The sequence below is a fragment of the Diceros bicornis genome, chromosome 31 (genome assembly GCF_020826845.1).
Source record: "Diceros bicornis minor isolate mBicDic1 chromosome 31, mDicBic1.mat.cur, whole genome shotgun sequence".
NCBI classification, from domain to species: Eukaryota; Metazoa; Chordata; class Mammalia; order Perissodactyla; family Rhinocerotidae; genus Diceros; species Diceros bicornis.
Genome location: NC_080770.1, coordinates 13,155,845 through 13,171,973, shown reverse-complemented (window position 1 = coordinate 13,171,973; position 16,129 = coordinate 13,155,845). Strand labels below are relative to the sequence as shown.

Below are 16,129 nucleotides of genomic sequence, written 5' to 3'. Positions count from 1 at the left end.
GTTGCCAATCTTCCTCTTTGCTTGAGGAAGATTGTTGCTGAGCTAACATCTGTGCCAGTCGTCTTCTATGTATGTGGGATGCCACCACAGTGTGGCTTGATGAGCAGTGTGTAGGTCCACACCCGGGATCTGAAACTGCAAACCCCAGGCCACAGAAGTGAAGCATGGAAACTTAACCATTACCCCACTGGGCCGGGTCACTTTGGCCATTTTAAATAAACCCAAAGCAATAGCTCAGCAAATATGAGTGTAGGATATTATACGAAATCCCAGAGATAGTGAAGAATCAAGTGATGTAGGATCTTGTAGGGCTTAGTATGAGCTTTAGCTTTTATTCTGAATCAGAGAGAAAGCCATTGGAGGATTTTGCCCATTTATTGTGATACTTGTATTAGACTACAGTATTACACTACTATTAAAATAGGTCTATTTTAATTTCTTTATATATTTAAAACTTAAGAGATTGGCCCAACCCAAGGCATTGATCCAACTCCAGGGACACCTTGATTCAGACACTCAACGGACATAGTTAGGAACTGATCTTTCCTTGGACCTCTCAGTTCTGCTCTTCTCTGTGAGCATTTGTCTCTTATAAGACTCATACAGTAGCATGAAGCCTGCTAATAGCAGCAGATTTATTCTCACAGCTCAACATCCTCACAAGCCCAACAGGAAGGAGAAAAGAGGGAGACTCTCTTTCCTGGTCAGTGAAGCAAAAATGCTGGGATTAGCTTTGATTGAAAATGTCAGTCATTCATGTAATTGGTTTTATTTAGTCACAAGGCTATGTGACACAGGAACCAGTCACTCTCAGTGAGCTGATGTAATTCTGCCATTGCCCAGATCTAGGATAAGCTGAGAGTATAGTCAGCATAAATTGGGAGTAAGGGAATGGTGGTTCCTTAGAGGAAATTCAGGCCATGATTATCAGAACAAATGAGAATAAATGCTGTGTACCAAAAGCTGTAAAATATAAATGAAGTATTGGAGAAAAAAGTAATAAGTGAGGAAGGGAAAATGGGCAAGGGACCTGACTAGACATTTCTACAAAGATGAAAAATGGCCAACAGATATAAGAAAAGGTGCTCAACATCCCTAATCATCAGAGATATGCAAATCAAAACCACAATGAAATATCACCTCATACCTGCTTGGGTGGCTAGTATCCAAAAGAGAAGGGCCGGCCCCGTGGCATAGTGGTTAAGTGTTTGCGCTCCACTGCTGGCTGCCCGGGTTCGGATCCCGGGCACACACCAATGCACTGCTTGTCAGACCATGCTGTGGCGGCGTCCCATATACAGTGGAGGAAGATAGGCACAGATGTTAGCCCAGGGCCAGTCTTCCTCAGCAAAAAGAGGAGGATTGGCATGGATGTTAGCTCAGGGCTGACCTTCCTCACAAAAAAAAAAAAAAAAAAAAAGACAAGAGAAGGGGCTAATTCCATGATGTGGTGATTATGTTTGCGTGGTCCTTTTCAGCAGCCTGTGTTCACGGGTTCCTGGGCATGGACCTTCACCACTCATCAGCCATGCTGTGTGGTCGACCCACATACCAAGTCGAGGAAAATTAGCACAGATGTTATTTCAAGGCTAATATTCCTCAGGCCAAAAAAAAAAAGAAAAAGATTGCCATGTTAGCTCAGGGGAACCTGCCTCAAAAACAAAACAAAACAAAAAGCCAGACAAGAGATACTAATTGTTGTTGAGGATGTGAAGAAAACGGAACATTTTTATACTGTTGTTGGGAATATAAATTGATACAGCCATGATGGAAAAGAGGATGCACGTTTCTCAAAAAATTAAAAATAGAATTACCCTATGATCCCGCAATCTCATTTCTGGGCATATAGTCAAAGGAAATGAAATCACCATCTTGAAGAGGTATCTGCGTTCCCTTGTTCGTCGTGGCGTTATTCACAACAGCCAAGACGTGAAATCAACCTAAGTGACTGTCAGCTGCTCAACACATAACAAAATATTGTGTGTAGATATGTGTATACACGTAAATATTTTCAGGCTTAAAAAAGAAGGAAATCCTACCACTCAGAACAACATGGTTGAAACTGGAGGACAGTAGGCTGAGTGAAATAACCCAGAGACAGAAAGACAAACACTCTGTGATCTCACTTAAATGTAGAATCGAAAAACATCATTCTCATAAAATCAGAGAAGAGGATGGTGGTTGCAGGGGTTGGGGCATGAGGGAAATGGGGAGATTTTGGTCAAAGGGTATGAAGTTTCAGCTGAGTTGGATGAATAACTTCTGGAAATCTAATTACAGCATGGTGACGATAGTTAATAATACTGTATTGATACTTGAAATTTGCTAAGAGAGTACCTGAAGTGTTCTCACCAACACAAACAAAAGCTAATTGTGTGTGGTGATGGATATGTGGTAACCATTTCACAATGTATACATATATCTAAACACTGCTTTGTACACTGTAAATATATACAATTTCTCTTGGTCTATTATAACTCAATAAAGCTGGAAAAAAATTGAAACAAAAAAAGTCTGTAAATGCAATGATCATTTTTCTCCTACCATAATGAAACTATCGCTTCCTCAGAAAGAACTTTCCTGGTTACTCTTTCTAGGGTCCCATACCCGCCATGACTACCACCAGCCATTCTCTAGCCCATTAACTTACATATAGCTTCCGTACATATAGCTTCTAACAACATATGAAAATATTTTGATTGATTATTTATATGTTCAGTTGTGTCCCACCCTATAAGTTTAACCACACAAGAGGAAGGAGTTCATCTCTCTTGTTCACCACCGCTAAAACAGGACCTGCCCATCATAGGCACTTTATAAACATGTGTTGAATAAAATGATAACAAATTGATATATATATATATAGATATATATATATACACACACACACAAACACACACAAATACATAGGCATGTACATATATTCATGTATGTGTATAAATTGAAACTCTTAAATCTCAGTGTGTGCCCATTGGAGTAGTGGTTGCTCTACCCATATTATATCAAGTAATTATCACGGGAATATGAGCCAGGTGATATTATCATTATTTTACTGAAGATAAATATGAGGTATAGAGAAATTTTGTGCTACGTCCATGGTCACCCGAGTAACAACTGAGAGAAATGTAACTTTCAAGATGAAAACTCAAGGTTGCCTGATTAAAAATCCACATTCCTCACCACCATACTATATTTCCTAATATCAACACTTAGTCTCTTTTCACCATATCACATCTGAATTGGAAGTAGACAGTACATGAACTTATTGGGTCTCATTTTATTTAATTTATTTTTGCTCTGTAATAAATAAAATGTATTTAACGACCATTCAGCAAATACCATCTATTGCACAATCACATATATGGCACTGGATACAAATTTGATGAGGATATAACCCTGCCCTGTAGGAGAGAGAATGAGAGAGAGGGAAGAAGAGGAGAGAGAGAGAGAGAAAATATATGTTGAATCTAATCCATGATGTGATTTTTTACTCTGTGTGTGTTATACTAATAATGGTTTGTGCACATAAAAGGACCTACTGTGCTGTTTGAAGGTATTTTCTATGGGATAAGGAAAGCAGGAAAAGGAAAGGGAGGGAAAAGCCATACATCTCAACTTTCTGAAGGTAAAAACAACCTTGTGTTCCCAAAGACAGGAAAAGAAATTCAAACAAGTGGGAAGAGTATTGGCCAGGGAAGCAGAAATATGCAGTCTGCATGGAGGCTTCACTTCAGCAATATCTATTTGCCCTTCTTCCCAATCTTATTTACCACCTTCATTTCCTTTCCCAAAAGCCCGGAAGCTGGGTGAAAACCATTCAAGTGCTGTTCACTCCTTAAATGCATGATATATTTATTTAACTTCTGCTATTGTTGATAAAGAGTCAGCGAAATGAGTTGTTGAGTTCTTGGGGGATAATGAGAGCATAGTTCTGAATTTTATATTTATATATTAAAATCAGAGTTGGATTCTGGTACTTTCCCAAGTGGGGTTCTTGCATAACTGTCAATATAGGTTTCCTGGAACATTTTGCTTTTGATATGCTGGTGGCATCAAATCTTCTGTGACTGGTGCGGGAGATGTTGTTTCTGCCATATCAGAATTTGATGGCTGAATGAGCACAACCTGTGGAATCAATCAGAATGCCATAGGTGAGCCAAGCAAATGAACTTGGGCTTTCCCTTTCCCGTCCAGACAGTGTCATCATGATCAAAGACTACCCTTTCTTCTCTGAATTCAGTCTCAACATCAATTTGATGGGGTTTCTCAGGCATTCTTTAGGAGAGGGTAAACCAAGGTGTCATGGAAAACATAGAGGTGTTCTTCCAAACAGGTTGTTCATGCTGATGGCAACAGCATACCCAAATCATTGCTTTGCTGGCCATGACTAAAGCATTGCACAACCCACACTGACCCAGCATGGCAGGAGTCATTTAGGAAACTAAGGAAAATGCTGGTCCTTCCACCACAATTTCAATGTGAAATGCAGTGTGTGCAGACGGGTGACCCAGGAAGAAGTAAAGAAGTAGGCATTATATGCACCAAAGCCATTATTTTCCTTGATTCACAACTTCCAGCTCTATAACCAGTGCTATTAAGGGGAACAATATTTCCGAGCTCTGTAACTACTCTAGGGGCTGAAGAGAACACGGGCCTAGCTATTTTGACATCAACATCACTAAGAAGTTTGCTCTCTAGTTCAAATTCTTCACTTCATGAAATTACGAAATCACTGGGAATGGCTGAGAAACTCTAGCTTCTAGGGTCTTATAATGGAAGAGTCCACTAGTATAGTTAACATGATTTAGTCAATCTCCCTCTGTGGGGAAGGGCTGTGGGGTAGGAGATGTGGTGTAGCATGGGATCCCCAAAAGAAAATAAAGAGGCACAAAATGGAAGAGAAGAGAACCAGAATAATAATCTCATCAAACTCCTATTATTTTATGATTTAGTTTTGGTGTTTGACTGCCCCTGGCCTTTGGGTAATGAAACTAATGAGCATCTCTTGGGCTTTTAATATCCATTTTCTCACCCCGGAACCTTCAATTTTCTTGGAAGATATCCATGTTCTAGTCTTCCTAGTGCCCCTTGGTGTCTTCTCTCCTCCCATTTCCCAGTCCTCTCCATGTGACATTCTTTCTGTTCCGCAACCGGGAGGATCTGCTGCACGTCTCAGAGTAAGAGAATGGGCAGGTGTGTGCACAGTGATAGAGAATTATGAAACCCTGACTTTCTTCAGCAGCCCCGGGAAGGCTGCAATAATAGGATAGTGGAGTATTATCTCGCACTGTCTGGGGACCTCTCCATTGTGAAGTATTCTGATCTGGGCTAACTCAGGATGCCCTTTGAGGGAGAAAGAGTGAAGGAAAATAGCTTTTCTTCATCCATTGTGGTAGGCAGAATTCTAAGACGACATTCGGTCAACCACGTGCCTGAATGATTCCCTATCCTGGAGTATGGGTGAGACCTCTGTATATGATAGGATATCAATTCTGTGAGCAGGTTACTAATCAGCTGACTTTGAGTTTATCAAAATGGACATTATTCTGAATACTTGATTTAATCATATGAACCCTGTAAAAAAGCCTTAAGGCACCGGAGACTTTTGCTTTCCTGTAGGCTCCAAGGTAGAAGTAAGCTGTTGTGAGTTCCACAGCTGAGAGGAAATAAACTCTGCCTGTGAGCATGGAAGAGGACAGAGGCCTCACCTGAGACCACAGCCACAGCCAACAACTGGATTACAGCCTTATAAACCCTGAGCAGAGAACCCAGCTAAGCTGTGCCCACACTCTTGACCCACGGAAACTGAGAGATCATAAATGTGTGTTGTTTTATGCCTCTTTGTGTAATTTATTACACAGATATAGAAGATGAATGCAGATATCTTCAAGGGAAGCCTGATACTCACCTTATCAGGATTACCACAGGTTACTTTGCATCCAAAGACAGAGAGTGACACTGCAATGCAGAACTCTAGCACACTTAAAATGAGCACCATCCCATCCATACCCTAAGAACAAATTCATAACAAGGAAATGTGAGGACTAGACACAACAAGTTCAAAACATTGACCACTGATTACAGTACCAAAAGAGCAGAAGCATTGGCCAGAGGTCAGAAAAGCTGGCTCCTAATTGCAGCCATACCCTGATCTAGTTCTTAGCCTGCTGAATGTCACTTATCCTCTCACTTTATTTCACTAAGAAAATAATCATTTTTTCCCTACCCTAGACTTTATATTGCTATTGTCCATACAGAATATAGAAATGCTATAAACGGGGGGCAGGGATCGTAATGTTAATTATCAACTTCGTTTTTCAAAACAGGAATTTCATATAGATGACACAAGAATATGATCTCATAACTTAGTAACTGAAGGCAGAATAATAATAGACCAAAGAGGTCCAAATCCTTATTCTGAGAACCTGTGAATATGTCAAGTTACATGGCAAAGGAGAATTAAGTTTGCAGAAGGGAACAAGTTTTAAGGTGACCAGGAGACTGAGGGATTATCCTGGGTTATCCAATGAGCCCCAAATAATTACAGGACCCTTATAAGTGGAAGGAAGAATTAGAAATCTCAAGGGAAGTAAATTATTTTAGCAAAAACACTGAAGGTTTTTTTTAGTGTGAGTATATAGCACTCAAGATTCTCCTAGGATTAGCTAAGAATGAAGAAGAGGTAATGTGATTGATCCGCATAAGAAGTTAGGAAACATGCAGAGTTTCCAAATTTGGGTGAGGAAAGGAGACAATGAGAGAAAGAACTAAGCAGCACAGTGAAAGGCTGTAAGCTCAAATGGAAGGGAGATAACAGAAAACTGAGTGGTATTGAGAATGGCTACGAGACTTTTTAGTAATAAAGATTTCATTGCATTTTGGTCTGCTATGGGTGCAGCAATAACTCTTCCTCCCCACACTCAATCAAAACTTCAAAAAGTTTAACTACCTACAAAATCTTGTGTAAGTGGTTATTTGGAGAGTAAAGCAATTAGGATAATGCATAGATGAGGGCAAGTGGCACAGAAAAGTAGTAAAGGACGGAATAGAGTTTGAGAACTTGCCAGGAGCTGGACGTTGAAGCCAAAAGTGCTTAATCCTGCAAGAACATCCAGCGATGTTGGGAGGGATACTGGGTTAGTCACCATTTGTCAGACAATGTTCGAGACAATTTTACTTTATTATTAGAGAACCAGGTCACTGCATCAGGCTCCATCAGGAAGTCCTGGGACATATAGAGACTGACACGTGGGCTCTATTTTTGGAGTGGATAGCAGCACAAGCTTACCGGAGTTTTGAAATGAAACAGGAAAAATTATGCAAAATGCTTGGCACACTAATTATTACAGAGTAAGTGTCTTATAACTAGGAGCTTTCTTCCCACTTTCCCTCATCACATTTGGAGAAGGAACAAAGAGAGAGATGAGATGTGGGTCTGACTCCTAAATAAAAGATTGCCCTAATTGTCACTCACTTCTAACTTCCCAAAGTGATTCATCAATTAGGGGATACTGATTGTTACTTTTGCCAGAGCCAGGGCTCCTGTGACTTGCTTCCACCACAGCATCCCATGAAAAGAGGAAGCACTAACCATTAACATAGATATGAGCAGGGAACAGTTCTCCAATTTCTCATAATTTTTACACATATTGTGATGGGCTGCTGAAAGAGCTAGGCTGAAGATAGTGACTAAGATCCCTGCTGCAGCAAAGACAGAGCTGGTGATGTTCACTCCTAGGCTACCTTGGACCTAGAAAAAAAGAAAAATCAATTAAAGAATCCAACAACATCCTCAGATACGTCTCCATCAACCACCTTAGACCCACCACTTCTTGTCCAACCCAGTCCATCTTCTCTATCTTGATTATTGCAATGGTCTCCTAACTTGTCTCTTTCCTTAGAGTAGTTTCAACACTAATCTCTTGTGCAAACACAACATGATGATCCTGTTATCCCATGCTTAAATCCTTCAGATGACTCCCATGGGCACATGAGATCAACTCCATTCTCCTTAAGCAGGGCTTTCAATACTCTTCACACTTTAGCTGGACAGTCCTGTCTGTTTCCATCTCCTACCATGTTCTGTTCCAGGTGTCTGACTTCTCATTATTTTCTAAGTGCTGCTTGCCTCTCATGCCTCCGTGCCCTTTATGTATTATCTCTCTTTGGTGTGTATTCCATTTCTTACATTCTCTCTCTCAGTGAAGTTATGGAGGCTTTTTATAAGAACTAAAATTCCTCAAGAAAGTATGAGAGTGTGGCTGTAGCATGAGGTAGATTTTAATCGTTATGTTGACATCTGGAGGAGAGGCCTGGGAGAGACATTGAGGTCAGACTTGGAAAAGCCATACTGATCACCTCCATACTTTGATATTTATCTTTGAGGGAAGAAAACTCAAATGTGGTCTTTAGCTAGGAACAATATTTGTTGAGATCTGGACTTTTGCCTTTTATTGGCTTTGTGAAAGACATATTGGCATGAAAGCTTTGTTTTAAATTTGCTTCTTCTTATTTAAGTGCCTTATTCTGAATTTCTTTCATTGCAAATTGAATCAAAATCCTTTCTGCATACAATTGGAATATGTATTTTCATCAATAAGTCAATAAATATGAGGCCTCGCCAACATTTTGTGCCACTGTCATGGGGGACTGGATCTCAAGTTGTAGGGTTTGTGTGATCGATGCATGTGAGGTATCTTCTCAGGAATTTTCTATATTTTCGTAAGGATTCTCCCAGCAACGAGCTTCCCAAATGTTCATTCTCACATCGGCAATTCTATTATCAGCCAATTTTTGCTTGCAATTTTTGGAAGACTGATCCAACTAGGGAAAACTTACAATCTCTCCTGATTTTTTTTTGCAAACAAACACCATTTGTTTTCTATTCTTGCAGAATACATACATGGTTAATCCTTCTTCTTTTGGAACACAACAGCGGAAATATTACTCACCAGGCCCCTTGTAGTGCTGGTTCCTGCTGCAATTGACAAGGATCCTGAAATAATAAACTAATAACAAGAGAAAAAATACAGGTAAAAATATTTAAACAAATATTTGAAGTCATAACTTACTAGAACTTATCCCAAAATATGATAAATATGTTCAACAGACCAATTATATTGGAAGAAACACAAAAGTTTGTAAATAACTGTCCCCTTTGACCAGAAACAACAGAGAAATTCTACCGGATGGATTCACAGGAGAATTTATCAAGCCTTTCAGAAATTGTCTAACTGTGATGGTATTTAAAGTGTTTAGGGGATTGAAATATAAAGAAAGCTTCTCAATTCAAGATATGGAGTAACTCTAATATGGAGCCAAAATTTAGTAAGATATTACAAAAGAAAAAATCAAATGATTATTTTCATTTAAAATGACTATTAAAATTTGTAAATAAAATAGTAGCAAACAAAATTTTTAAATTCTGTATTATATGATGATTAGAATATGCTATTTCATTTGACTCCATCCATTGGGTAATTATTTTCCATTTAGCTAAAATGACTATAGTGAAGTTGATTGGACTCCCTGCCTTTAACTATTTAACTGTGTGAGATTCTAGGTTTGCTTTCCAAATTTGATTTCAGAAGTTTTAAAAAGTCTATCTTAATACCAAAAAATGACTGATCTAATGAAAGAGTTTGATCAATTTCTTCAACAAATTTTTAAATACCAAGACACAGAGATGATTAATGTAAACTAAGTCTCCTCTGGGAAAAAAATAGGGAGACTCACCCATCATATTATATGAAATGAATCATGAATGTGTGGAGTATCTCTTCAAATGTATATATATTTTGACATTAAAATATTATTATAATTTATGAAATTAATGGATATAAGGAGAAAACACGTATGGTAATTGCTATTCACATTTACAATGTTGATAAGACATTTAATAGAATTAAACATTATTATTGACAAACATTATTTATAAAACCTGAAGAGTTGAATTTTTTGAATGTAACAGAACATCTGTCTCAGTCTAAAAGTTCTTCATGTTTAATGGGGAAAACAATAGGCCCATCTCATAAAGTCAAAATCAAGATTAAGATGTATTATGTATTAGCATTCTTAGTATATTAAGCAAATGATTATACAAGAAAAATATTTGAAGTAAATGGTTAAAATTACTGTTGTTTAAATATGAATGTTATATCGCAAACATCCAAGATTCTCAACTAAACACTACTGTAAACTCTAAGTAAATTCAGTGAGGCACATCATTATATACAGAAGTGATATATACATATTATAAATATGTGTGTGTTTTTGTGTTTGAGGAGAGGATTTATTAAGACAACTTCATTTACCACAGCAAAAATATATATAAAATTTCTGAGAGAAAAATCTTAATGAGGAATGCGAAAGATGTATAGAAGTAAAACTTTAAAATGTTCTAAAAGTACATAAAAGAAAACGTGAATAAACTAACGTGGGGATAATTTTGTAGGATTCTCATAAAGAACATGTAGCTCTACTGGAGATGAAAGGGCCAAAAATAAGAGAAATCTGTGAATGGTTCTCCGTGTTGGCTTTTGTACTGTATAAGGTACTTCACAGGGGAAGTTTGGCATAAGGTTGCAAGAATAACTGAAGGCAGCAGCAAAAAATGTTCCACCAATTAAGCAAAGCTCATCTAGTGGGATTCCTACAATAGTCTAAGGGATGCATCAATTGACAAACACAGCTCCTGCAGTTCCTGGTAATCTATTGAACACGTGTAAAAGGTATAAATAACAAAAACTGGTTTTCAAAGTGGTCTTGAAAAGGAAATGAAAGGGGAAACATAAAACTAGAGTGGTTAGATGCCTGAAATACTGAAATTAGACTGATCCTATTTGTGCCCTGATTCACGTGCCAAAAAACTGTGTGATTTTGGGCAAGTTACTTAATCTCTCTAAGTCCCATTTTTTTCATCCATAAAGTGAGGACAATGACAAATCCTTTCTCAGAAGTTTGTGTTGATTGTTTGAAATGCAATTGCACATAGAAACCAATTAGGAGAGGGCCTAGATTATAGTAAGAGTTTAATGAAAGCTACCATTGGCATCCGTATGATCAGATATGTAAAGCATTGGACAACTGCCCAGCCAGAAATAGAACAGCATTTGCTGTTCTTCAAAGCTTGCATTTTTTCTATAAACAGGCATGGGGGCACAAAAAGCCAGCTCATTATAGACTTTACACTCTACACTATCTCATTCTCAACTTTGTAGATCAATGGAACTCTACAACAATTGAATAGATTCCCTGATTCTAACACAAACCCAGTTTATAAATGTCTTTTCCTCTTGTCAGTAGATAAAACTTGATACTTTATACTCCATTTACACTCTCAATTTGCAGAGAAACTCTCTTGTATTTTGTTCTGGGGAAATATTTTTAAATTTTCCTAAATTTAATTTAACTTTAATTATATTTATTGGTATTGAGCTTCAGATACAAAATTTAACTAACAGCAATTGCATTTGCTAAGCTAACCATTTGCTAAGATTTGATAGTTGACTCTAAATTGCCTGCATACCAGCCATGTCTCTTCTTCTTCATTGCTAACAAAATCCTCATTTTGCTCAGTGTCCCATGAGCTTCCATGAACCCTTCCCAGCCATAGAGGTGACTCTTGATTAGTCCAAGCCAATAATGGCAAATCCATGACCTTTTCCCATAGTTGGCTTGGGAACGTGAAACATTTATGCATTACAAAACATTTATGAACAATAAATGTGCTAACAAGTCTGATATGGTATGGCGGAAATCCTCAGTGAGGTTACCTCAACGAAGTAACTCCAGAATTAACCAACCCTGGAAATGTTTAGGCAGCAGGTTTCTTCTTGTGAAATAATCAATGCTTTCACTGTTTAATCCATTCTGGTTTGGATTTTTTGCTACATGCTGCTCTAATATCTCCTAACTGATACACATTATCTGTACAAATTGCCTAGCTTTCTATGAGTTTTACATTATTATCCCTACTTTAACTATGAGAAAATTGAATAAAAAGAGGTTAAAGATCTTTCCCAAAATTATAGAACTACAGGATAGCGTTAGGCTATGATTCCTAAACTCAGGATATTAACAACCATGTCATGTTGTCTCCAACTATATCAGACGATATTCTGCTCACCATTACCGAGCCCCAAATTGTGTACGCTGCGTACGCTGATAAGGGATGGTAATAATAAATTCCACCAGATGACACCATGAGACTAATCATTATCATCCCCAAGCTGAAGTTCATTAAGGCAATGAGGATCTGCACAACCTAGAAAAAATGAAGAAAGTAAAAACTGATTATCTACCACAAAAGTGGCTCCCAAGCCACCCTGTTCCAACCGCAATGTTACCCTTCTCTATCTTTTGAAACTGTCAGATGGTCTTCTTGATATTCTCCTGTCACTTTTCTTTCATATAAAGAACTGTGGATATATGAACTTACTAAAATTATCTCTTGGTATAGCTATCACAATTGCCTCTGTAATTTCAAGATAAAAAAGAGTTTACCCAGACCTACCCAAAACTGCTTTATGATACCTACCAAAGATGCTACTCCTACCACAACTGTTGCTCTCCTTCACACATGCTCAGACAGGAGTGATCCAGAAATTACAAAGCAAATACTCTAGCAAGGAGAAGTAATCTAAGGAAGGAGAGCATGTACAAGGGGAGACAAAGAGAAACACAATGTGCCATCTTCCTGGGGTCTGGGGCGTGAGGACATGAGTGAACACAGGGGTCTAAAATAGAGAAAGTGGAGTACATTACCCCATGGCATTCAAAAGGATACAAAGTGTCATAATGACTTTGTCCCATTGGTTTAAAGCTTGGGCCACAGGTAAACCTTTGTATTCACTGTCCTTCCACCTGCTCTAACCTGTCTTTTTTTAAACTGCCCATTTCTTTTGCACGTTGACGTGAGACTCCAGACATAAATGCAGAGAGGATAGAAGAAGGCTAACAAAATTGCCCAGAGTGAGACAGTAACAATATGGGGCCATCAGCTATCAGAAAGTTCTGTGGATGGGACACCAGTTGGTGCAGATGTGGCCTTTCTTTTTGTCTTTCCTCTTCCATGCTGAAGTTAAATATAGTTACCATGGATGACTCACAAGCCTAGAGTAGATCTGAAGTCACTATATTTTAAATACCACTAAATCAGAAGCATGATGTAATAGAATATTGTATCATTTTTCAAGTGATAGGGTCTGCACACCAAATACTGATGTTCCTAGGGCTGGCTGATGTAATATGAGGCTAGTGGGACAGAGTATTTGGTGTTAGATCTGATCCGTTGTGGTTCTACAACATGATTGGTCTTCTCCCAGATCTCTACTGACTTACCCCAAGAACTTTGGGTTCCCCCTTCAAGAATTTCTCTGGCTTCCCTTTCCACATATATGCATTTAGAGTAGTATGCTGTCCCAGCTCGTACACAACAGGGCCAGCCCTTGGTGTGGTCTGTTCCATTCCTTGCACGGTTGTCATGGCAGCAGAAAAGGTGCTACAATAAGAAATGTAATTTAGGAAGAGATCCTGGAAATGATAGAACAACCTCTTGTCTACATGCCTTTCCCTAATATAACAGCTATTAGAACATCTTCGCAAAATATAATTCTTTCAAAGACCAGCTGGCAAAGTAGAACAAGGAGAGAGAAAGAGAAAGATATTGAGAGAAATGTCATGTGACTTCAAGATGCTAGAAAGTATGGAAGAGAGGGACATGTGGATAGAATTGAGGTGAATATGCTGGCCTCTCAAATTAAGGAAATGTCTTCACGTTCATATATCAAGTGTGCACTCAGGTTTTATCTCTATCCTAATTACTGCATATTCCCTTGATTTCAGCCATTTCTCCTTTGAAAGATAACATTTTTAGCAGTAATAAACTGCACAGAATGCTCTGCATTCCAATTTACTGCATTTTGTAGTCTTTCTTTCTAATCAGGGCACAGTGACATTCTCAGAGCTGGAAACTTTGCCCACGTCCATCTTTACTAAATACAATTTATGTAATCTTAGATTTTACCCTATAACCGCTGGAATTTGGGGATGGAATTTATCATTTTGAGTCATAGACCTGGCACAAAAAATTTAAATCTCTTGTCTCATTAAAATGCTTTAAATCCTGACTTGGCAATGCCTAGCAAGGACATATAAAGTTATCTTTCTGAGACTGAAAGCAGAAAAATGATACTCTTATGTTGCTTTCTCTCCTCAATATAGTAACAACAATCAGGGTTTGTGGATATAGGTTTAAGTCACATGAACGTTTTTATCTACCTATGTGAATCCATATTAAGATGTCGTATGACTCACTTTCATAAATTTTGAGGGAAGTAAAACTTGGTAAGACTCTGCCAAGCCACTATCAATTCTGATACCACTGATGCTTTTTGGGGGCTCTGTAAAAATGTCAAGTTTGGAGAAGTGTGCCCTTTTATTGGCAGCAAAAAGTAAAAGAATGTTCTAGTAGCACAAATTTTCTGTGTACTGGAAAAGAATTCAGATTTCTCTGGAAAGGATTATTAACCTATATTTATATATAGTATGCCAAAGGAACTACATTATTGGTTATCTATGAATAAAACTGGTGGAAATCAGAAAAAAATGAGTCAACTTTAAAGATAGATAGAGAAAATAGTCCAAATGAAAATAAAAGATTAATCATATAAAACATAAATTTAATTTTAGTTACGTATACATTCCAAGTTCTGGAAAGCAGTAAAATGAAAAGCACCAAATAGAAAATCATAAAATAATAAGGAAATTATTACAAAAATAAGAAGACAGAAATTTATAATTCATAATTCATAAGCAGTACATAATGTGAAGGATATTAAAATAGGTAAGATCCGAAAGTAAATAGAGACATAACCAAAAAGTCAATATTTCTTCTTCTATTCTAGAAAATTTCCTAAATCAATATGGAGAAAGAAATTTGGAACTCCATTTTGAAACTGGAAACAAGTACAATCCCCATAACTCAGCTGAAATGACTGTTAAAAACTACAAAGATAGGATAAGGATGAATTTCGGGGAAATGTAGAGAGTATGAAGGACACAAGATACTATGGCCACAGATTTTCAGAGTACACTTCTCAAAGATAAGAGGCTCACTGATGTCTAAAACATATATTATTGTTTATAACCTGGGAATGAATACACCAGTTGATAGTTGTAGCTTCCCTGGACAAGTATAGTTCTGAGAAGTCAAAGGCAGTAATAAAAGAGAAATCACATCAAAAAGCTACTTTTGTAGAAAGCCATCTGTCTCTGAAGAAATCTTACATGGGAGCCCACAGAGAAGGAAGCAAGCATTCTTGACGTAAGTCTCCAAGAAATCCCACAGATTAGGATCATCTGAATGTAACATCACCATCTCAGATCACCAAATGCGCAAAAACCAAGAAACCATGAGATTTAGCTATGAGAAACACCAAGTGCTTCAGATGTTAGCATAATCAAATACAGAATATGTACTAAATATGGATAAAATATTGAAATAAAAAATGGAATCACAAAAGTGAGAAAGCACAGACAAGTGCAAAAAGTAACATGACAAATTTCAAATGAGAAAAAAGATAATGTTGACATTTAAAAAAAATTGGTCAGTGTCTGAAATAGAAGGAATAGCCGAATAGAGACTTAATGAACTAATTTCTGAAGAAATCACCCAGAAGCCATACAGAGAGACAAGGAAATGGTCATAATAGAATACAGGTTAAAAGATTAGAAGTAAAGAATTAAAAGTTCTAGAACATGTATAATTATAGTTCCAGAAAGAGAGAAGATAATAAATGCAGGATAGGCAAAATTGGCAACATTTGGAATGATGATAACTATATATTTTCTTTGATGAAATACTTAAACGCACACACACATGTTATATAACACACAAAACAGTGTCTTTAAGAAATCTATATTGAAACAGATTGTAGTGAATTTATAAGATAGCAAAGAACAAAGATGATCTTTCAAGTAGTAGAACAGAAAAGGTAGATCACATGCAAAGCAATGGCGATTAGACTGATAGCAATTCAAGCCAGAAAACAACAGAAAAACATTTTCAAACAACGATACACGTAGAATATTTTTTATGCACCAGCACTGTACTTCAAAATCAAGGGTA

General features: G+C 37.5%; 1 protein-coding gene across 4 annotated transcripts in view; it reads right to left on the bottom strand.

The window, feature by feature from the left end:
- Nucleotides 1–3,270: 3,270 nt before the first annotated feature.
- The window catches only part of LOC131394999 (membrane-spanning 4-domains subfamily A member 4A-like), an 85,563-nt gene continuing 72,704 nt past the window's right edge, over nt 3,271–16,129 (bottom strand). For all 4 annotated transcript variants that reach the window (XM_058526763.1, XM_058526761.1, XM_058526760.1 and 1 more), the window contains exons 2-7: nt 13,342–13,501; nt 12,128–12,265; nt 8,952–9,008; nt 7,592–7,750; nt 5,909–6,010; nt 3,271–4,125 (exon numbers count right to left, since the gene is read on the bottom strand). In XM_058526763.1, the coding sequence (XP_058382746.1) occupies nt 4,006–4,125; nt 5,909–6,010; nt 7,592–7,750; nt 8,952–9,008; nt 12,128–12,265; nt 13,342–13,485 (720 nt within the window). In that variant the 5' untranslated portion in view covers nt 13,486–13,501 and the 3' untranslated portion in view covers nt 3,271–4,005. The remainder of the gene's footprint in view (nt 4,126–5,908; nt 6,011–7,591; nt 7,751–8,951; nt 9,009–12,127; nt 12,266–13,341; nt 13,502–16,129) is intronic.